Source organism: Polyodon spathula, chromosome 6 (genome assembly GCF_017654505.1).
Source record: "Polyodon spathula isolate WHYD16114869_AA chromosome 6, ASM1765450v1, whole genome shotgun sequence".
Taxonomy (NCBI): domain Eukaryota; kingdom Metazoa; phylum Chordata; class Actinopteri; order Acipenseriformes; family Polyodontidae; genus Polyodon; species Polyodon spathula.
Genome location: NC_054539.1, coordinates 18,120,990 through 18,144,784, shown reverse-complemented (window position 1 = coordinate 18,144,784; position 23,795 = coordinate 18,120,990). Strand labels below are relative to the sequence as shown.

The following is a 23,795-nucleotide window of genomic DNA, read 5'->3' as shown; positions in this document are numbered from 1 at the left end:
TCATATATTAATATGAAGTGTATTGGCAGAGGAGAAACCACAACTCCTAATTTTCAAACATTAACTATCACAGCATGTTCGGCTGACTGGGATCTATCCTGATTCAGATGAGGGCTGGTTACAATCCTAGAAGAGAAGTAGGCCTACTATTGACTGAGCATGTTTAATACTTAATGCACTATTTTAGCAGCCTCTACCATTCTCCTTATGGTTATTAGTATCCAGCTGGGGAATTTGATTATGCCTGATTGTCATGGCCCTTAAATAAATCTTAGGATAATGTAGGTATAGTAATACCTGATGACATTACAGCAGCAACCCGCTGAAGAGCTAGCCTACGTGTAACTGGAGGGAGTATTGACCCAGGAGGAACCGTGCTTTGTTTGGCCTCACAATAAAACGGTAGCTTTGTCGTATCGTAGCAACTAGCTGTACGCTTGTGGAACCAAAAAACACTAAGAACTGCAACTTCTCGCTTGTTCTTTTTAAAAAGCAGTATTTTTCACTTTTACTTTTTTTAAAAAAACAGTATTATTCTTTATCTGTCATGTCGAAGCAAACAAAGAGAAAAGAACAATCTTCAAACCGAATGAATTCAGCAGCTGGACAGACTCCAGTTATAAAAGAGTAAGACATTTAAGGTCCTTTTAATAATGTTATGAAATATACTGTAAGTTATAAGCCTAGATTGGTTAAAAAAGTTGGAAGTATAGTGTTTAAAATAGCCTAGTTATAAAGTATCTGCTTTGCTTGTTTTAGAATATGGATATACATCTTAACGACTGTATTATTTATTTATTTTTTAAAGAGTCCACAAAGAGATGTAGTGACTTCGTCCTTGTTAAAAAGTTGGCACTTGGGAAAAGCCAACAGGCAAAAATCTGAAAGCTTGTCGACAACACTGCGGTGTGATCCCTCAACTTTACTACCGTAGCGTTTTAATAAAGTCTAACAATTGTGTTTTCTAGTATACATTAATTTTCAAACATATCTTATAGACTCATGTCTGTTTGAAAAATCAGCTGCAGTTTGAAGTAAGCAAGCTTTACATGGGATTGATAAATAATTAATATATGTTATTTCCCTAAGGCAATATACCTTTTTTTAATTAAGGCTGTTTTATAAAGACCGTCGTCTGCGAACATAATTGATCGTTTTTATACTGCATAGACAAAATGCCTTCTTAAAAATACATACAAGTTAGGATACGTATACATTAAATATTATAATATAATACATACTTATTATAGTAAATATTATAATGACGTCACCAAAGATGTCTAGAGTGCCATAAAATGTGTCATTCCTATATGAAGAACGTATTGCCCCAAGATAATTTCACAATTTTAGTGTGGGCACTTATATCTTAGAAAAAAATAAAGATAGCTTTTGGGGCAATGCGTTTTACACACCTGCGCCTAACATGAAAATGCCCTACCAGCATCTGTATATATTCGTTAATTTTGACAAGTTTCTCTATGTAAAGAATGCCTTAACCTAAGACAATGCACATTTCGTATATAATAGACTCACATCTCTTAGGAAAAATAGTTCAAGGTTTGGGGCAATGTGATTTACATATTTTTATTAATTATTAAATGACGTCACCACCAACTGTGGTTTATTAAAACTGTCATTTAAGAACGCCTCCCCCCAGCATAATGCCAATTGTATAATATAGTATGGACTAATATCTCTTAGAAAAAGTAGTTTAAAGTTTAGTAGAGCGATTTGCATACTTTTATTAACCATTGAAATTATGTCACCCACAATTCTGTAGTGGTTCATGTAGGCTGTCATTTACATATGAAAATACCATGCCCCAGGATAATGACAATTTTATTATATAGTATGGACTAATAGATCTTAGAAAGAATAGTCAGAGGTTTGGGGCACTGCGATTTACATACTTTTATTGACCAGTGAAATTGTTACCTACAACTGCATATAATGATTCGTTAAGGCTGACATTTGCAAATGAAGAACGCCTTGTCTGAGCATAATGCCAGCCAGCATGGGAGGAGTTGGCCTGGTGATTCTGAACAGTGAGGAGGGTGGTCTCAGTGGAATGGGAGGGGTGGAAACCAGATTGAAATCAGGGGTAGAGGAAATGTAATGTGATAGGCGTGAATGGACTAGGCACTCAAGGAGTTTATAGAAATACGGGAGAAAAGGGGTACCTGATTTGAAAATGGCAGGAACGATACCAGTAAAGAGAGAGGAGTTATATAACCATTGTATATAACTACATTGCCCATCATCCTCCTTAGTTAAATATGTGAGGATCGTGGGAAATGTAGTTCTGAGAGGTCCATGCGGGTACGTGAGGCCATCTTGAGGCAGGGAATGCAATTTAAAAGTTAAAAACAGTGGCCAAAATGTGAAAAAATAATAATAATTAAAACAATGCACCTTACATAAACAGTTGTAGCAGCACATGGGGACATGTAACACAATAAAATAAAAAGGTCCTTGTATACCCTTTAACAGTAACATTATTTATGAAGTGCTATTGAATCAAGATCTGTGGACACATGTATACATGTAATTCTTCATGATACTGATAGTTGCGTTCCATTTTTTGCTTCTCCTCAGTTCTTACTTCTTTTGTACTGCGTATGCTCGCCACTGTTTTACTTCTCTTCCGCTGACTGTGTCAGAAACAGCTCCCTACTTAAATTGTTTAAATGTATTGGTATTAAGTAAGTATAACGGGATAAAATTATTACTGTTGACTATTTTTCCAACATGGGTAACGCTACCTTTATTAAGAATATTTAACTTAAATGAAAATATGTAGTATAAACAGTGCTGACCATTTCTCAAACACGTGTAATTCGTCTTCCCTGTTTTTAAAACATGAGCAATATGTATTCCTAATCGTAAAGTAATGTGTTGACAGCATTTCTTCTGCTTTTACATTTTTGTAAAATATTTACTATTTACTTTTTGGGATAATCTCAAAATACAACCGATCAGAATTTATTACCATCTTTTCCCCATTGCATAAAAAAGGGTAGAAGTTTCTGACCATACAAAACGACCCATCAGAATTCATTACCATATTTTTACTATTGCATAAACAAGGGTAATAGTTTCTTACACTACAATGTAACCCATCAGAATTCATTACCATATTTTTCTCCCATTGTAAAAAAAAAAAAAAAAAACAGGTGTAGCAAATTTTGACAGGGAGGCATATCGTGACGGTACACCGGACTGGTGTTGCATGTATTTTTTGTTGTTGCCAGTTGGACAGTACTAGAAAGGCTACTCTCTTGCAAACGGATGCTAATCTTGCATTTTGTTTAAAACGTCCTTAAAACATTCCTTAACATAATATTTGATTATGTTAATCTATTAATTTATTTGGGTAACAGTATATTGGGGGTCTCCTGCATTATGAAAACACATGTTGTACTAGTTAATTCAAATAAATAAACTATATATTTATATGTATGTTTAGATTAATTTATACAGTTCTAAATATAGCCTAATGAAGGATATTGTCTGCACTAAAACAAAGGTCTGTGTTGTTTTTATCAAATGGGAATTCATACATGTGGTAAATGTAGTTAAGATTGTAAAAAACATACCTGGTCAATTAAAAATGCCCTTGCAAATGCTGCCCATTAAATAGAGTACACAGATAGGCTACATCCTTATAATATTTTCAGTGGGATATTTCAAAGATGAGGAAGATAAATGAAGCTGCCCAGTGTTAGACATATTCAGGTCACTTGATAGAGGTTATGTACTTATTGTATATGATACTGTTTTTATCAGGCTGTACAGCTTTAAAAATGTGTTCTAATTTTAGTATTCCAAGGAGGGTGCACTCTGTAGGTTGAAATTAATTAATTTTTGGTCAAGCGGACGAAGCATGCTCTGTACTGTTATAGCCTAGTGCTTTGACACTCTGGGAGTGCATACAAACTGAACTGTTTGTATTTGGAGAATGCATCTTGGTATCCATATGATACAGAATGTAACAAAAGCCCAATGATAATAAATAAATAAAGCAAAATGACTAAAGGGGAGGGAATCAATCATCATCTGCTTTATTTCTCTGTTCTATGCCAGTATTTGATAAATTAGCCTATATTTTATTTGTGGCACCGCTCTCCATAGCTACTCTAAAGAATTACCAACTAATAAAACATTTATTATTTATATTTTAATCACATGTATTACTTTTGGTACTTCTTTAAGTCTTGGCCATAATTAAAATATAATCCAAGCCTTTATGTTGGCGAAGCAACATCTTGGATAGAGAGTGTCTTTAGTTTAATAATGAGGTATGTGAAGTCTAGGCAACATTTGTAAACAACATACAATACAGAATCTGACCTTTCTTACAGCAACACTGAATTATGTCCTACTGTAGGCCACTTCTCTGCAGGCTTGCTTTGCGCCTGTTCTAGCTGCTTGTCTACTTACATATTAGTACAACAAATACTCATCTTGGATGTTGGGCTTGCTAAATAATGTAGAAAAGGCAGTGTCATTTACATTTAGCAAAGGATAATTATTTATCTGAAGGGATAAGTGACTGTATTACAGGTAATGACCCCGTTTGGAATTACCACTGGCAGGATTTTATCTGTGGTGATGGAAAAATCATTTTGTGAGAAATGGTAGCTACACGTGGGATACATTAGTGATTTATATATGATTTATACTTCTAAGTTTGCTTGCCTTGTTTGTTTTATAGTAGGACAGAATAGTGATGATTGACTTATTCATGAAATATGGCATGTGATCGGTTGAGCTAATAAACCCCTAACCTGAATTTTGTAAAACTGTGCACTAATTAGTATACTGTATTACAACATATTAACCTACTTGTGGAAATGAATTAAAAATACTCCTTGATAACAAAACAGAATGATAGAAATTCTCAGTTAAGTGGTTTAAACTGGTATTTTACCACTCAAACACCTTTACTGTAAATTTGACTTAATATGTCATTATATATTTGTGACATGAATCCAAAAAATGCTTCAGCTTGAGGTCAAAATGTAATTTGGTTAGTGGCATGCAATGAAGATATCACCAGCTTTCCTGCAACTGTTTTGTAACCTGGGGTGCTAGCATATGTCTATGACATGGTCTGTCAGTGATTCTGTACTGTACATTAGTTTGCATCCTGTATTTGAGTCAACCAGCATGGAACTTTACTATTCCTCACTTACTCTCTGAAAGTATCTCTGAACTAACAGAGCACAAGCCATTTACATTCTTACATGATACTTTCGTTTTGAAGTCATAATAAATATAATCATCCACTTGCTTTCTTATTTGCAATTTTGTATTTTGCTTGCCTTCCTCTCATTGCATTGTTATAGTTTGATATTTTTTTATACGCATCCCGTGATCTGTGCCTTTGTCCCGGAGTTCTTTTGAAAGCACCTTGGAGCTCATGGTTGAGTCTTTGCTTTGAAATGCACTACACAGCAGAGGGAACCTACAGGAACTGCTGAATTTATCCTGAAATCATGTGAATCACTACAATTTAACACAGGTGGAGGCCACTTAACCTGGTGTGTGATTTTGAATGCGATTGGTTACACCTGAGCTAATTTAGGATTGCTATTACAAGGGGGGTGGACGCTTATCCAACCAAGCTATTTCAGTTTTTATTTTTAATGAATTTTCTACAAATTTCTAGAATATTTTTTTTACTTGGAAGTTGTGGGGTAGGATGTGTAGATAAATGAAATATATATATATATATATATATATATATATATATATATATATATATATATATTTTAATGCATTTTAATTCTAGGCTATAAGGCAACAAAAGTTGAAAATATTGGTGTCACCTTCATTTACTTTAACATTAAACCACCTCAACAACAGTATGGAATTTATAACTCAGTATCAAATGTATGGCAGGGCTCATTTACTACTATATCTCAGAGACTTTCAACTGTCCCCTCCTCCTGAAGTTCTTTGGTTTCATCAAAAAGATTGTGAGGATGCCAACATCTCGCAATAAAAAAATGGGATCATAGATTTCTATTAAAAAAAAGTGACTGAATATCAGAGCCCACCCAATGAATCGGCCTACATTTACCCACATATTTTTGTACCAAATCTTAACAGGTTCCTAAAAAAGTGTTCATGCATATTCACAAAATGTCAATTTATGTGAGTATGGGAATATGTTTAAATATGGTAAAATGTAGATACAGTACACAGCATGTACTTTCATGTATTATTCATATGTCCCCTTCATATTGTATACAGGATCTCCTGTGTTGTAAAACTGCTGTTTGTTTTCAAAGCTATCCCTGGAAAATTACAGTACCACATTACACCTGGGACATGTTTCTTTACATAACGAAATCACAAGAGACTTACAGCTTTGTAGTTCCTTGGTTTCATACCAACCACAGTGACTGAGCATTTTACTACAGTATGCTTTCATATTTACCGGCTGGTCTTAGCTACTTCATTACTGTTACTGGTTACATTTAGAAAGAATATTTCTAATTACATATGTACTATAACAATTTAAAGTAACTATTGAGCATGTGTGTGTGTTTTAAATAGTTCCTAAATGATAACTAACATGTGCCTTGATTCTCATTGTAGAACATCATCATTGGTTGCTAGCACTGCTGCAACAGTGGTTGAACCCGAAAAAGGAAAGTTTCCGATCTGGCCAGAGTGGAATGAAGCAGATATAAATGCAGAGAAATGGGAAGGAGCAAAGGGGACAAAAGATCGAGACAAATCTGGTAAAAGCCCCAGTCTTGTAAGTAAAAGCAAATTGCATCTATCAGTGTCAGTCTTGCACACTAATTTTGTTTTGTTATATGCACCCCCCCAACCCCAAGAGGCTTATCCCATACACACCCAGTATTGCTACACGCTTTGTTCATTAATCCACTCACTGGGCTAATCTATTCAATATGTTAGGTGTGTTTACACTTGTATGGCACAGCAGGGGATCCTTCTCTCAGGACAACAGTCTGAGCATGCATACTTTGTAAACTAAAGATGTGCTGACGCTGTGCTGTAATAAAGATATTATCAAGTGCCATCATTTGAAAAAAATCAAATATCGTCAATTGTTTTCGTTTACAATTAGACAATTCAAAATTGTTAATGTTGGTGAATAATAATAACAGATAAATAAAAGGTTTTTGTAGATTTACTTTTATCGTTTCTCGTTTGCCACAGGTATGTGAAAAACACTATATAAATAGAATTTGATTTGCTTTGCAGTGTTTTCTCCCGCCGTTATGACGCAGGCTGATTTTGTGACCCTTTCATTACACAAATACAAGTATGTTTTAAGTTACACCAAAACAAAAAAATGAAAAAACAAAACATTTAAATTTTTTTCAATTTCGGGAAACAGTCTAAAAATTGAACTGATAAGTGTTGCACAGACCCCCAGTCTATACATCGAAAAATGTAAACAAATACATTAAAAAAAACAAAACAAAACAGATCACCGTTACAGAAGTGTATAGAAATAAGTTGCACTTACTTTAATTAGATGGTACAACTTGGAAGTTGAACATGTTTTCTTGTTTGTCTTTATGAATTATGGGAAGGCAGCACTGTGATGATGTTGTTGGTTGGCGTGCATTGCCCACTGGGTATTTTCTCCAGTCTTGCCGGAATATTTCCTCGGTACCTTTACACTAGCAAAGTCCAAAATACGAACTCAACACTTTAGAGGATAAGAGGACGTATCCTTGAACGCATTTGGTAGCGTTTACACTACTACAGTATTCTGGAATACGTCGTCTTGTCCACTCGTTCTAGAATATTTGTGCTAGTGCAAACGTGCCTATTATCTCCTAATATGATCTACTTTAACCAAATAATATAAAATCTCAGTTTATCAGCTTTATGACTTCATGTTTATCTATTATTTGTTTATTTAGCAGATGCCCTTATCCAAGGCGACTTACAAAACTAGGCTGTGTGAACTATGCATCTACCAGCATGGTAGATGCATAGTTCACACGTGACCATTCAAAAGCCACATAGTCCATGGTCCAATGTTGCTCCCTCCCTTATTGCACTACCGCACACACTTTTTTCTGTGCCCAACCCAGTATAGCACAAACTTGCATATAATAACTGGATCTTGTTTTCCCTGTTAATTTACAGTGTGCAAGTGATTATAAATATTGCAGAACAGTGATTTCATATAAGACCAATAGCAGTAGCACATAACAGATAAAAGTTGCAGATAAGAAACTGCCTGTTTTAACTAGTGAGCTGTATTCTTAATTTTACTCTAGTAGACATGACAAGAAATAGTGACATTTGTTTTATTTTAAGAACTTTTTTGAAGATCCTGAAGGGAAAATTGAGTTGCCTCCGTCAGTGAAGATTCATTCATGGAAGCGTCCTTCTGAATTTCTAACAATGTCTGACAAGGTGAGTGTTTCGACAGTATCATTTGTTATTAATGCCTTTTGGAACAAAAAATTATTCAAAATGTTTTCATTTGTAGACTCACTTTTGTATATTTCCAGTTTACACCAGCTTTAAGATTTAAATTAATCCTGAAAAACTGTTTAATAATGTTGTCTTGCCATTATACTTGTTATTTTTATAGGTATACAGTATGTATGCAAAAAATAACTAACATAAAAATAAATACATTGAAACCTTCATTTATTTCAGGCTCCTGTGATTGTGGAGAATGAATGCTGGTTTGACTTTGTTTCAGCAAATGAACATTTAGTTGGTAGTGAGGTAAGTCAAGATTTCAATTGCATGAAGTTCAGTACCTTAATGTCACTACAAGCTTGTTTTATCTTCTAAATCAATCTGTATTATTTATTATGATTCACATTTTCTTAAGCAGGTGCTGCATATTTTTAACGCATCTACCGTCTGTTTTTCACCTTTAAAAAAATTAAATTACAGATAATATAGATTTACAAAATTAAATACTTTGAAAATGTAGCCCATGGTCTAAATGTAAATGATATAAACAAACCAAATTGTTTGCTGTAGTATTTGTCATTATTTTACATTGATGAACTGGTTCCGTGGGTACACATTATGCAAATAACTGTTTTGAAAGTTGAAAAAACTAATTATATTGTTATTTCAGTTGTTAAGACTGATAATCAGTGAAATCAACATTGTTTGGAAAATCTGCAATGGGAACTTGCCAAGTGAAAAAACAGGTGTAACAGACCCGTCACTGCTATCATGGAAACCTTGGGAGCACATATATGCACACTGTAAGGCTGGAAAGGGACAAATACCACTGTACAACATATTTGGGAAATATGTGGTGAAACTCTTTTGGATGGTAAGTTATCACTGGTTTCCTAATTTTGAAATATCTTTGATTTCCATAGGTTGCAAAGAGCAATATGAAACCACAAGGATGTATGAATCAGCAGACATGAAGATCGGTTATACAGTATAAATATAGCACTATTACTACTTAACTTTTGTTATTGTAACACCATCTGTGTATAGAAAGTCCTTATGAATGGTTTGTAAAGATCAGATTTAGGGATTTTTTTAGTGGGTACCCATAAATACATGACTGATGTTCGTTTTTTAAACACTGCACCAATTTTAATAATTCATGCCATTCAGATGTTAGTTTTTGGTAATTTCCCCACAGTTAGGATTTGAAGCATTGTGAAAAAGAAATTGTAAATTACTTCTGCATGAAAGTCTCTGAAAAGGGGGTGTATCCCCTTCAGGACCAGGGGCCATAAATGTGGTCTTGTCACTCATGGAATTTCACTTGTTTTTCTCTATATTTTGGGGGGAATCAGTAATTAAGAGGATATAATGTTCTCTCACATACTAACCTACTTTAATGCCCACAAAACCGTGCAACAATATGATGTTCTAAAGGCAAACTGGGGGTTTTCTCCCAGTAGTGAGCTGTTAAATGCCTTGTTTAAGTAGACATTTGCAAAAATACATGGCACAAAGAAAATTAGCATTCTGTTAAATGTTTGCATAATACTGCATCTAAATGATGCGATGTTTTGTTGAAGTTCTTGAAAATGTTCTGTTGAACTACAAAGATTGAAAAGAAGATTCATGCCTTTGGTTGACGGTAGCTGAGACTTAATTAATTATTATTTTCTTAGTTTTCCTCTGTACTCTTCAGCCTTATTAATGTTCAATTGAAGCTGTGATATTTCCTCATTATTTGTGATTAAAAGGAAAGCTGTACCACTAAATATTTATTGATGGTCAAGGTCATTATCACAGAAAAGTGTATTGTTAAATACATTGCTTTACATTTTCAATGTGATATTTGTATACAGTATCTGCATCTAGAATGGTTGTGAACATTTAAATTTTACTTTCCTTTTTGTAAACTCTTTCCAAGACGGTATCGGTTATATGCCTTCAAAAATTGCAGAAATTGCATTTTTTTTAATAATAGGGATATATTCACCACGTCTTTAAAATATTGGTCATTATAATTCCAACCATGTTCAAACCACAGCGTCAAGTATTAGTGTCAAGAATCACAGATCATTTGGCATTTGTAATAAATACTCTGCGAATCAGCTTCAGCTATGGAACAAAAAAAACAAAGCACTTGTTCTTATGTTTTTATTTTAATCGCTCGTCCTGCAGTGATGAAAAAGACAGATCTCAAACCCCAGTGCACTAGAGCAGACATTCTGAAAAGAGCTTTGAAATAGACTTTACATTTATAAGTGTCAAAAGTTTTCAAGATGTTAACATTGAAAAGAAAAAATACAGCAACGTTACTTAAACAGTTATAGGAACACATGGGGACGTATAACACTATATATATATTTTTTGGAACCCTGCTATTTACTCTTTAACAGGGTGTTCTGTGACAGTCTGAGACCCTTTATTTAACTTTTAATCAAGATCGAGGCTTACTTTTCAGTTGTGTAGTATGATACAAAACAAGCACTTTGATTTTCCTTATTGTACAAGCTGACTTGATCTTCTCTGACCACCGTATGTCAAAGGAATCAGTCCCAATGAAATCTAATAGGAGATAACAAAAATTGGATTTATATCTGCCTTTGTTTATGTTTGGATGGTCTTCTCGCCAGAATTGGATTCGTATTTGAATGGGAATTTGTTACTGTCCAAGATGTTATTCCATATACAGTGCTGCAAATGGGTCTGTCTCATTTGCAAATAATTTCTTCAGAACCCAACTTGGTGGCTACGGTTTCAAATCAGGCTTTGATTAAAGACAAGTCAGGATACAGATCGTATGAAAGCACCATGAATTTAAAAGCTTATAAGCATATGGTCACTTAAATGTTCCTGATACAAGCTAATGATATGTTCTGCAGATGTTTAAGGGTCGGATAAATTACAGCTTTTGACAAATCATGTGGAACAAATAACACAGTAAGATGCTTTAAGATCGTGGTAAAGAGCAGTGTGAGTAATGTGATAGGAAGCATAGCATGTTGGGCAATGAATCCAAAATTGTATAGAGCAATTAATAACAGATTGGGGTAACTGTCAATTAGGCTTTTAAATTGCAGTCTTGGCGACCTACTTCCATTCATTAAAGTCATCAGTAGTATCAATCAACTGTACAGTTGTTGAGTAATCTGCTGGGACTTGTTGTAGTTGCTTTGGGAGAATGCTGAGGGTATTTTGGATCCCTCTGCTATATTAATATTTTTTGTGCCTCTGTTTTTGTTCCCAGGGGTGTTGGCGAAAGATCACTGTGGATGATACAGTACCTTTTGATGAGGAGAATAACATGTTGCTGCCAGCTACAACCTGTCGAACAGAACTGTGGCCACTGTTGCTGTCCAAGGCAATCCTTAAACTAGCAAACGTTGAGTAAGTCTATAACTGTCAAAATCATACAACAGAAAAAGGAAATGCATTACAGTTTTATAAAAATTTGCTGAACTACAGATGCAAACATAGTGTATAGACAAAAAGCAGCACCTCAAGGCTTTTATAAGTCATATATCAGAAATCAACCAATCACAGTGAAGTATTTGACAAAATTCCAGTAAATCTTATCCTGTGATGTGCATGTGATGATAAATGTCATCACATGCATAGAGAACCATGCCTAATATTCATAATAAAAAAAAAAAAAAAACATTCTGATACAGTACCATTTGTAAAATGGAGCATTCTATTAACTTTACTCTTTCTTAAAATTTTGATGAACTTAACATAAATGACATAAAACTTGACATAAATTTCTCTGAAGAAAATATTACCGAAATCACTACAAACTTTGAAAGACACACATTTCTCCAGCCGCTGTTTTGTTTTTAATAAATAGTCTCGCCATGATATGAAACCTGTAGGTCTACACGCATTATTCAGGGACTGTGGCCGTTGATTTTGGACTGAACCATTTCACAACTGGGGTAGGGTGGGGGTAATGTTTTACAAAAATAAAAATATTTTTCATTTTAAAGCTATTCCTGAGTACAGTCTTCATTGGGTTGATTTATAATAAGTTAATAAGTCATTTGTCTGGTGACTCTTATTGTATAAGATATATAATTTCGCACCGTTTGAGCATCCAGAACCGCTCCGCTTTGCTTGCGGTCCTCTCGACTGCGCAAGATGACATCTCTTACACAATAAGAGACAACGTACATAACTTATAGATGAATGCAATAATTATCAACTGACTAGAACGCATAGCAGTAGCTTTTCTTTGATCTTTCGTCATTTATTAATACATTTCAGTGTTTGAATTATTTATTTAACACTTTTCTGTTACTAAAAAAAACATTTTCTTGTCTGCTATCAGTCTGTTATTAACAAGCCAGTAAATTTGCAGTATATAAGAAAACTCACTGCAGATAAAATAGAAATCTATCAGTTGTTTTGATTATGTTATTTAAGGTTAAGAGCAAAAACATATGGAAGATTAGACTGTATATATTTATTATCAGGAGAAATTGGTTAATATATTGGCCAGTAAACTAGGCATTTGTTATGGTTCTGGATGGTGTTCCATACAAACAAAATATCTCTTGATGAGAGTTAAAACTACTATATATTTGAAACATTACAGAACCTTTATTGAATAATTCACAGGTCATCCAGAATAGATCTTAATTTGTGAAAAGTAAATGTGCAGATGCCTACAGATTTTACACCAAACTGTCCATAACCATGGAAATAAAGGACTTCAGTTCAAGACATATACAGTATATTAAAGGGGATCGGAAACATTTTTTGGTTTGTTTGTAAATTATCAAATAGATGGGAAAGCAATGTAATATCGGGGTTGTTTTGATTGTTTTTGATCGCTGTATGTCAAACGAGCTGTTTAAATTTCACTGGCAATCAAACTGTAATTCGCCATTGCTGGAAATCACTCCTGTGCCATTACTGGTTAGAGGAGGCAGCGGGTGGTATGTGAGAAGTCCATTAATATGTCAGCAGTGGCAAGCAACGCGTCAGTAAATAAACAGCCGTTAGGTGTACATTGTGTTGCACAAATTACTACTACAAAGATTCAAATGTCCATTACCGGAGTCTGCCAAATAACAGCAATAACCAGTTAAGAAAGTGGCTGCAGGCAATAAAAAGGAGAACTGTTCCAGACTTACAACATGCTCGCGTATGCAGTGTTCACTTCCATTTTTAAAGGCAAGTTCAATGCCAATGGAAGTTATATTAATGTCAAAACCAGCGAATTAAAGCACACTGCCTGCACCAGTGTATTTAACTTTTCAGAATATGATGACACAAGCTGTGACTGTGTGACACCATGTGAAAAGGTAAAATTCCATCAAGGCAGGACGGAGTAAATGCAGCATGTTTTATCATGAGATGAAGTTGTAAATTCGATTTCTGATCCTGACTTCTCCATAAAGGCGTACATATCAGTACATTCCGGCTGAAAAGAACAGTATTCCTCAATCTTTTTTGCCAAAACTAAACAGAATACACTACTACACTTCAAAATGCAGTAAAACCTGGGTTATAGATTGTGACGCATGTGCGTATTGCTTGTTGACAGTTCTCTCGACCAATTAAAATACAATGAAACAGACTTCGGAAATACAAACACCAATAAGAGCAGCAGGTAGGTGGGTGTAAAGTAAATAAATGAAATGCATAAATACATAAATAAATAAAGCGAGATATCACGTCCCGGGTTGGTCGGTTGTATGTATGATTGATTGATTTAATTAATTAATTAATTGTTTATTTTTTTTGTGTGTGTGTATTTGTGAATGACAAGACACAAGAGACATATTTGGTTGCTTGAAGAGCCAGTGAGCGCTCCAACCAGTGACGTTGTGAGAAAACTCACAATACATCAAAATTTAAGTGACGGTTGCCGTATTTTTATTGTGTTATATAATATATACAATGATGTTTTGCCTAGATAATGTTATCTTTAGCACTTGATGAATCATTTTAATGCACAATGTCCCGTCGTTTCACTTCCCCTTTAAAACTGCAAAGATATAACACACCACACGATGAAGAATAATTGTAGTTATGACTGCATTATAAAAATAGTTTTATTACAAGACTGTATTCTTCAGAAATGTATAGGGGTATATAGAAGTGGTGTTTGTTTCCTCTAGCTCAATATTTATTTAAGTACATGCAGTACATTCACAGAGCCTACATACAGTACACAATTTGTTATCTTACTGTAGTTAATTTCCTGGTACATTTTGTAGAATAATAGCTACAAAAGATTAATACAAATTATAACTTTAGATGAATACAAAATATAACTTAATAATACTACGATAATATGCAAACATACAAACTAAAAACGTATTCACTGGAGATGCAGAAAAATAGGCAAATTTTCCGTGTCATTTCTGTGATACAGATGCCTTGATTTAGCATTTCATTTTGAGATAAAAGCACTGTCTTGGTGTCATCAATAAGTAAATTACAGCAAAGTTCCAATTTGGTATGAATTAAAGATATTCCATATGGGGGTTTATAATCTTTGATATTGTCATATCTGTTTATCGATACAACACATTTATATGTACAGTACAATAAAAACAAAGTGAAACAAGTGAAATAAACTTAGATCTTGATATTTTGTCCGGAAGCTACAGCAGATTTAAAGGTCAGTATACACCTAGAGTATTGACACATAAGAACATCAATGTTTTTCTCCCCATCTGTGGTAGTCTATTATCTGAATTGAAAGAAGAGTTATAAATCTTGACAAAGCTCAACCCCCAGTAGAGATAATTATTTCTGTGTTTTTAGGGCAGACAAGGTACAGGACATAGGAGGCACATTATTGTTGCTCTGTAAAAGCATTGGGGATTCCTTTTCACCTTACTCTTTCTCCTCGTCCTCTTCATCACTACTGCAAACAATACTTGGCTGTTCACCATCCTGTATATTGAAATGGTTAATTGGCACTCCACTGATGCCATACAATCACAACATTCAGTACACGAGAGGCTGTTGGCAGGGGTCTTCCCACTATACTATAGAATGCATCAGCATACACTCCAAAAATAGTATTTACTGCTGGCTTTTGAACTTGAACTACCTCCATGGCATCTATTATATATGCTGTAACAGAGGCCTTGTTGGTGTTTGGCAGTGTTTCGATGATGTCTTCTGCAAAAATCTTTTCTAGTTCAGCCATCAAAGTACTCTTGTCTTTTTTGCGGTATGAACCCAGGTGAGAGGGGAACAGTGGACAGCTCATGTGAGGGAGAGGAATCTCTTTTTCTGGCAGCAATCAGTAATCTGCTGAAGAGCTCCCTATCAGCATTGATCATCTTTGTCTTCCTGTTCCCTGTATTGTTTAGTTGATATTAACAAATGTAGGTAGCCTTGTTTTGTTGATGAGATCAAACACAGACACTGACTTGTTGTGTAAGCCTGGTTTAAACAAATATATTGCAATCTTCCTCTCTTAACTGTTTAGCACTCAGCAGTCTAAATGCATCCTCCTCCTTGAGTGCTATACCAGTTGCAATGTTGCTAAGAGGAACAAAGTCTTCCTGCAATTGAAAAGGGTTCCTCATCAGGGCATTGACTACAGAGTACAGTTGCTGGTCTTTTTCATCACGGCCCATCCTTTGAAATCCACCCTCTTTGTGAGCAGATTCATCATCACCTTTCATGTCACGCATTTGCTTCATTGCAGTGACAATAGCTGATCTTTGGTGGGAGGTCAGGAGCCACATGTGCAGAGCCTTGGATTGCCGGAGATGCCTATGATTCCTCCTGGTGACTTGGTATCCCGGTTTACTGACTGTTCAAGGGTCATGTCAATCCACACACCAGAGAAAGGCTTTCCTGATCTGGATATAGCATGATGACCTTCCGGAAACTGAATGTATACCTCAGCTGTAGTCTAAGGAAGGAGTAGACAGTGAGCCACCGGAAATAGTTTTACCGATCAAAAGCAAAGACTTAGAGAAGCATGGCAGCGGCTGCATTCAGATTCAGTTACCATCTCTCTCCTGCTTGGATGAAATCTAGGAGGATGAGCTTCATAGTTATGTACTCTTCAAAGAATTGCGTCAGCTCTGACTTACTGCTGCACTCCTTTTTGAACATCTGCAGCAGCTGCATAACTGAATTTAGCTTGCTGCAAAATTCTTGATTGCAACATGTTGGGAAGCAAGTGTGCCATCTCTGAATGTTCTTATTGCTTTATCATACTGCTGACCAGTGACCTGATCCATAACGGCTTCATGGACATCTTGTGATCACAACATTTGCAGAATGACTGCCAGGACAACCACTCCATTATCTGCATGACCAACTTGTGAGTGTGGATGTCTCGGCTATGTATGTTTCCTTTTAGACTGGCAGTAGTGTTTTCTGCATAAATACCCAATTCAACAAGAAGATCTTCCAACCAAGAAAAATCTAACATCTTTCCTATGACACATAAGAAATGGAGGGTATGTGCATGCCTCGTAGACGCAGAACCATGTGTGGCCTTCTCCAGAAAATTTACTATGCCTTGCAGTACATTGCCTCATCCAGTGTCTTCTGACTTAGAAGCTTCATCATCTTTTTCACGGTGCACAAAATTGTATAAACCATACTGTGCTCGGTTGGTGAGGCGCGGTAACCATTTTACTGATATTAGGGCTGTCAGTGAACGCATTCATTTTTTGGGAGATTCATTTTTTTAATACACGTTAATCACACTCCTGTCTTGTCCCTCTGAGCATACCACATGCCAGGACTGAATGAGTGAAGTTTTTTATATAAAATTAGTCACGGAATCGCATTGGATAACAAAGCATGCAAGGAAGTTTATTTTTTAAAAACTTTCTGACGATTCATGGGAAAGAAAGAGGGTTACTTGTATGTACTTGCAAAGTGAGTTCCAGTATCACAGAAGTGCTTCAAGTCTGCTGTATCACCTGCATGCTGCTAAACATGTTTTCACTTCTCAAAATACACTCTAGCAGTTTTTCGGCTACAGACAGCCACAACACATGAAACCCGTCAGTTTCGACAGAGTACTCTTTTAGAAATTCACACATCAAGCTCAGTCCGATACTATAACCAGTGCTGCTGGATAGCTACTGACTGCAGCCCCATTAACATTGAAGCTTTGTTTAATTTCAGTAACCGTTACACAGTGAATGCTTTGTTTTATTTAGACAATTTCAAGTTATTAATAAAATAGAATTTAATGTTATTATTATTATTATTATTATTTATTATTATTATTATTATTATTATTATTATTATTATTATTTATTATTATTATTATTATTATTTAAACGGCAATGAAAAACATCAGTATATGAGTAAAGGAAACTGATTGTTTTAAATGCAGTAAGGTGAGTAATAAACTGACTCCATTGTGATTTAGCAGTTGGTTCTCACCGTTTCACAACAAATGCTGGATTATAAATACATATAAAACTATGAAGAGAATCCAGAAATAGCAAAACAAGGTTTTTATGCTGGGTTGTTTTTTGGATGATGATATTAATAATCAGTATCATCAGTACAAAAACAAACTTACATGACATGGATGCAGTAAATGTATCAATTAAATATGCGATTCAAACCAAGATTAATTGAGATTATTTTTTTTAAACGCAACCTAAATCGTGATTTTTCTTGTAAATTGCTTGCCAGCCCATATATATATCACATTTTACACAAAATACATTTTACATTTTTTATTTTAAACAAACTTACTAATGGTTTAAAATAATCCAGGTGTCCCAGTGCTCTGTGTCCTGACTCAGTTATGTCTCCAGTTTATCTTCAGAACTTTGTAAATTTTATTTGGTGCTTCCAAAGTTTTATAGAATAACTGTTAAACTGTTAACTGTTTAAATGTATTTTCTAGTGTGTAATATTGAATAGCAGTAACCAATGTTTTGCAATTTGAGTTGAAGTCAAGATTTGGCACAAGTTACATTTGAAGGATAGAAGAATTTCTGTTAGAGCACAAATATAAATAGTTATTCTAATATATCTTCTTGCTGTGAAAATATTGAAAAATATGTGTAATATAAAACAGCTTTCCACAGATGTATAACTGCAAGTGTTTGAGACAAGCAGAATTCTGCACCGCTGGTTGACATTGTCATGGAATGTTTGAAAAACCATACACATTTAAGTCAAAAAGGGACATTTGTGATACCCTGTCAAAGCCGAAAAGTAAGGTAAAGATAAAATCTTTTTGGTAAAAAACTGACACATAATCTCAGGAATGTGATGAACCATCTTAAACACTTCTAGCTCAGGTGGAACACATTCTTCAGCCATTTGAACTCAAACAGTGACTATGTGCCCTTTGACCTCTGATAATGTGACAGGATCATATTACCCCACACTGTGATATATTCAATAAAAACACAGGTCTTGTTCAATGCAAAGATACCACTTTTATGTTGATCCAATGTGTAAAACTCTAGTTACTGCCATTTGTCTTACCACCACACCTAACTTTTTAAAATATTAATTTCAGGTAAATTACATGAGAAACAGTCTCTATTTTTTTATTTCACCACATTGCCAATGACATACCCACCCTAGAAGGATGTATTAGGACCTTGTCTGCTCCAATTACACAGAACTAGTTATCTCTACCGGGGGTTGAGGTTCATCACCAAATTTGGTACTCGGATAATCCTCTAATACTGGCTTTTTTATTTTTATGAAAATCGTGAAAAATACCTTGTTAATTTTAAACTTACGTTAATTGCATAAAAACAGATCTACCATATCCCTTGAGGTCTGTGTTTGTTCTTTTGTATCCTTTTTAGTATTGAAAACTGAGTTTTTATTAATGAAATGGTGTGCTTTGACTAATACTATGAATTACCAGCACAAACAGTAATTTCACTGGTGCAAAATCTGTCCATAAATGTTTTTCTTTCATTATGTCTGGTGAATACACTGTGTTTGCAATAATTGGTTTATTCCCTAGTGAGACTGTCACAGTTTTCGATAGTGACAGGTTACGAAGCTGCCACAAGCAATGTCTGTTCCATTTTAATGATCTAGCTGTTTTTTAATTATTGTCATTCACAGTGTGAACACATGTGGAAAAAGGGAACTTGGGGAGTTTACAGCCTTGCACTCCCTCACTGGTTGGCTTCCAGAGGTCATTCCACTTCAGTAGGTATCTGTTAGGAACACAGTATTTATTTCATTTACTAATGATGCATTACATGAATTTCAACAGCAGGTCTTTCAATTGAATATCAATGTGTGTGTTTAATTATTAGTACGTTCTTATAGCGCGTGCTATATGGAATATTATCATAGCCCCTCCTTTACTACCATAAAATGACACCACTAGAAGATTGTGTAAACCCATGTCAAAATAAAAAAAATGACAGGTTCAAGGATTGTTTTAAGAAATAGCAGTGCAACAATCTTGATGCTGTAAATGTAGCCTGTAACACATTAGTTTGCATATTACTGAATTTACTAAATGCAAACCATGCAGTTTGTTTTATTTATTTTAGGGTTGGGTACCTGGATAAGGTTTGGAATCTTTTAAAAGATATAGTCCCAAAATTCCAATTTCAAGATCAAGAAAGTTCTGAAACCAAAAGCCCCTCTACTGATTCAAAATTGAAGGACTCCAGAGCAAATGAGGTCAAGAGTGAAACACCACCTGCCAACAAAACATCCGAAAAATACAGCAAAGGTAGTGAAATTTCACACTATTACAATAGATGTAAATCTCATATTTTTCTAAAAGTCTTTGACAGAAAATGGTGATGTACTGGGTAATTAAGTACACATAATTATTTGGGTATATTAACATTCATTATTTGTCCTTTCAGTTAACCCAGTGTGAACTGAGTTATTTATACTACATTGATACAACTCCAGAAAATAATCTGCCATACCATGTTTACAAAGGGACATCACATGATCCCAAATGATGTATTAGAAAAATCATTTAGTTTATTATTTACAATACATTACATAAGCTTGCATTAGCAAACATTATAACCTTCCCCTGATACCAGGGTACATCCACAAACCAAATGTGCTGTTAGAGGCATTAGTGTCTTTGCAATGGATTTAAACGATGGCAGATATAAATATCATAATCATATAGGTCATTACATAGTAGTCTTCCTGACATTTTCGTGCATTTCATTACCCTGCTACTCAAAGGTCCCTATATTAATGAACAAAACAGTATTTTGATCAGCCACTGTTTATACTAATTGAATAGTTTGTCTAGAGTTTTTTCTAAAAGAAAGAAATGCAAAGTTTTAAAACTAGAAAGAATAAACTAAAACAATAACTAAATACTACCTGCAACTGTGTTGATTCTTTGTTATGATATAATGGCATGTTTTTAGAATGAAATGGGTGCATACTTTGCACTCAGGTCTACTGTTTTCCCTTTAGTCTTTGTTCACAAAGTACCCTCTAAAAACTCTCTCAAAGACATTTTAGGCACTTTTGGTGCAGTGTAAAAGAGTTCACAGTAATTGCTTTTTCTGTAATGTACACGTGTGTATAGTATGTGAAATTACTTTTTTGTACAAGTGCTTTTTTTTTCTGACTTGAAAGATGCTGGGAAGAAAAAAGGTAAAGATGTGGAGAAAAAGTTACATTCTGCTCGGCCTTCATCGGAAGCTCAAAATCCTCTGCATCATTCTGTGTGTGAGAGTAAGTGATATAGCAGTGACTGCACAAAACTAAAGTGCTGTGTATAGTAATAAATCAGTGACAGTCACACATCAATATGTAGATATTTTACCAGTACAAACAAAACACCTTTTTCACATTGTTAGTCATAATGACCATTTTGCTGGTCATAAGTGAGCTAAAAGCGTTATGTTTTTAAACATGTAAAACACATCTTAATTGGGATGAGGTAAAAAAGATATATGTACATAGTTAGATCATTTATGAAAAGTACTGGTACGTTTATTTTGGCATTATGCTGCACAGTAGTATTTAGAAATGTTTTATTAATACAAAGATCAATAGCTTCCATACTTACATATTATATATATATATATAATATATATATAGCTATATATATAATATAATATATATATATATATAGTATATATCTATATATATATCTAGAAAGAACTAGTGTACCAAATATTGAATGACCTAACCTTAAAATTGTTTATTTGATCTCTATGCTCCAGTAGCTGCTCAGCACCCTGTGGAGGTGTTAATTCAGTCCATCTGGACAGAGTAATATAGCTTAAGGCTCCACCTGTTATTTCACAAATGAATAACTGTTTAAAGAATAGAGCTATAGTATGGAATGAAAACATTATGACTTATGCTGTATAATTTTACAAGTTAATAAATCAGTGTGTGTGAGGCAGCTTATTTTCAAGGCCTGACAAATAGAAATGTATTGATTTAATCGAGACAGTTGTATGTCCAAGCCTGGTCTATTTTGAATTGGCCTGGTTCTTCTGTGGAATCTGACTCAAAACTTGGTTTGATACGTTTTTAAATGTGTGTATTTCTTTGAAGACAGTTTTACCGCTTGTACAGGAAATATGCCTTTTGCGAAACTATTAATTAAATCAATTGGAATCAGTTAAAAGATCAAAGCTCAACCTAAGGCTCCTGCCATTCTAGGTATCTGTATATTCAACTTCATACAAATGCTTAGGATGGCGTCACATATTTGAAATACAAACAGGTGAGATGTGAACTTTCAGTTGACACACAAATCTTAATGGACATATTCATATATCACTTTTGGTCATCAAAGGTTATTGGTAAGACCGACACTTTTTTTTTTTCTTTTGTAAAAATAATTTGTACCCATGTGCTTCTGAGTTCTGTGTTGAAGTGAAAGCAGGCTAATTAACATAAAGCATGATGTAAAGCACACACCAACTGTCGGTTAAGTTTAACTTTTTTTATCAATTATTCTGGAAATCTACAGGTAACTTACACAGTCAAACTAAGTACATGAATAAATAAGCTTATATACAAAAAGCAGTTTCACCCCCTACTTCCTAATCATTTAGCAAACACTTTGACATAGACCCCGTTCACAGTACTGTGCTAGCCTAGGGCCGCCTCAGAGCTGCCACATATTTAGGTCTGCAACCCCGTTCACATTTGCATTTTAAGGCACCTTTGAAATTTAAACAAAAAAAAAAAACGCAAAAAAATATTTTAGATATGTTTAAGTTAGTTACAAAAATCAATTTGATAATTTGAAAGTTAAAATCAGAAATTACATTTGCCCCCCCTACTGTAAGTGGATAACTACCGAAAGCCTGGACAGTGTCTTAGCTCAGTCGATGCCATCTCACTATCTCGTCCACTCACACTCTTCCAAACCCACCCACGTCACATGATCTCCGCGTCCCACGTGATCACCTACAGGGGAAAATAGAATACTAAGCATTTTGCCGGTGCATCGTACCTGGAGACACTTTGATTTGTTTAACTACATGAATACCGGACTTGTTTATAAACACGATCGTTAAACTATTCTATTGTTTACTCGTTTTTATTATAATTATCATTATTATTCTCTTGTCCTTATCCATTACCACTTCATTTAGGGAAGCACCCTAATCTAAATACACTAATACACCATCCTATATATAATATCAAATACACTTTGGTAAACAACATGAACAATACATAATAAACCACTGCTCTGTCGCCAGTAAAATAACATTAACAATAATAATCACAATAACAAGCATTGAAATATTACAGTGAGGGCCTCACTCTCACATGGTGGGTGCATCAGCGTTCTTAATATTTGTGGCTGAGAACAGTATTTTTTTATGTGTGTGTAAAAGCAAGCAGCTTAGTTACTAAATAACAGGGAGAAAATGTAATTGTGACAAGTTAAGCATAATTATGAGTGTACTGCAGCTCGTATATTATGTGAAAGAAATAAGCTGAACGTTAACCAGCTGGATTTATTTTTTATTTAATATTTTTATAATTAAAGTTGTACAATGTAGAAATAATTACCATTCAATATTAGAACATAAGAACATAAGAAAGTTTACAAACGAGAAGAGGCCATTCGGCCCATCTTGCTTGTTTGGTTGTTAGTAGCTTATTGATCCCAGAATATCATCAAGCAGCTTCTTGAAGGATCCCAGGGTGTCAGCTTCAACAACATTACTGGGGAGTTGATTCCAGACCCTCACGATTCTCTGTGTAAAAAAGTGCCTCCTATTTTCTGTTCTGAATGCCCCTTTGTCTAATCTCCATTTGTGACCCCTGGTCCTAGTTTCTTTTATCAGGTCGAGAAAGTCCCTCAATACTTTTAGAATTTTGAATGCTTGAATCAGATCGCTGCTTAGTCTTCTTTGTTCAAGACTGAATAGATTAAATTCTTTTAGCCTTCCTGCATATGACATGCC

General features: G+C 34.7%; 1 protein-coding gene across 3 annotated transcripts in view; it reads left to right on the top strand.

Moving 5' to 3' along the window:
• The first annotated feature begins 422 nt into the window (after window positions 1-422).
• Window positions 423-23,795, top strand: part of adgb (androglobin) — a 74,066-nt gene continuing 50,693 nt past the window's right edge. For all 3 annotated transcript variants that reach the window (XM_041252363.1, XM_041252362.1, XM_041252361.1), the window contains exons 1-9: window positions 423-627; window positions 6,607-6,769; window positions 8,317-8,415; window positions 8,665-8,736; window positions 9,101-9,304; window positions 11,678-11,817; window positions 19,480-19,566; window positions 19,920-20,104; window positions 20,989-21,087. In XM_041252363.1, coding sequence (XP_041108297.1) covers window positions 548-627; window positions 6,607-6,769; window positions 8,317-8,415; window positions 8,665-8,736; window positions 9,101-9,304; window positions 11,678-11,817; window positions 19,480-19,566; window positions 19,920-20,104; window positions 20,989-21,087 — 1,129 coding nt within the window. In that variant the 5' untranslated portion in view covers window positions 423-547. The remainder of the gene's footprint in view (window positions 628-6,606; window positions 6,770-8,316; window positions 8,416-8,664; window positions 8,737-9,100; window positions 9,305-11,677; window positions 11,818-19,479; window positions 19,567-19,919; window positions 20,105-20,988; window positions 21,088-23,795) is intronic.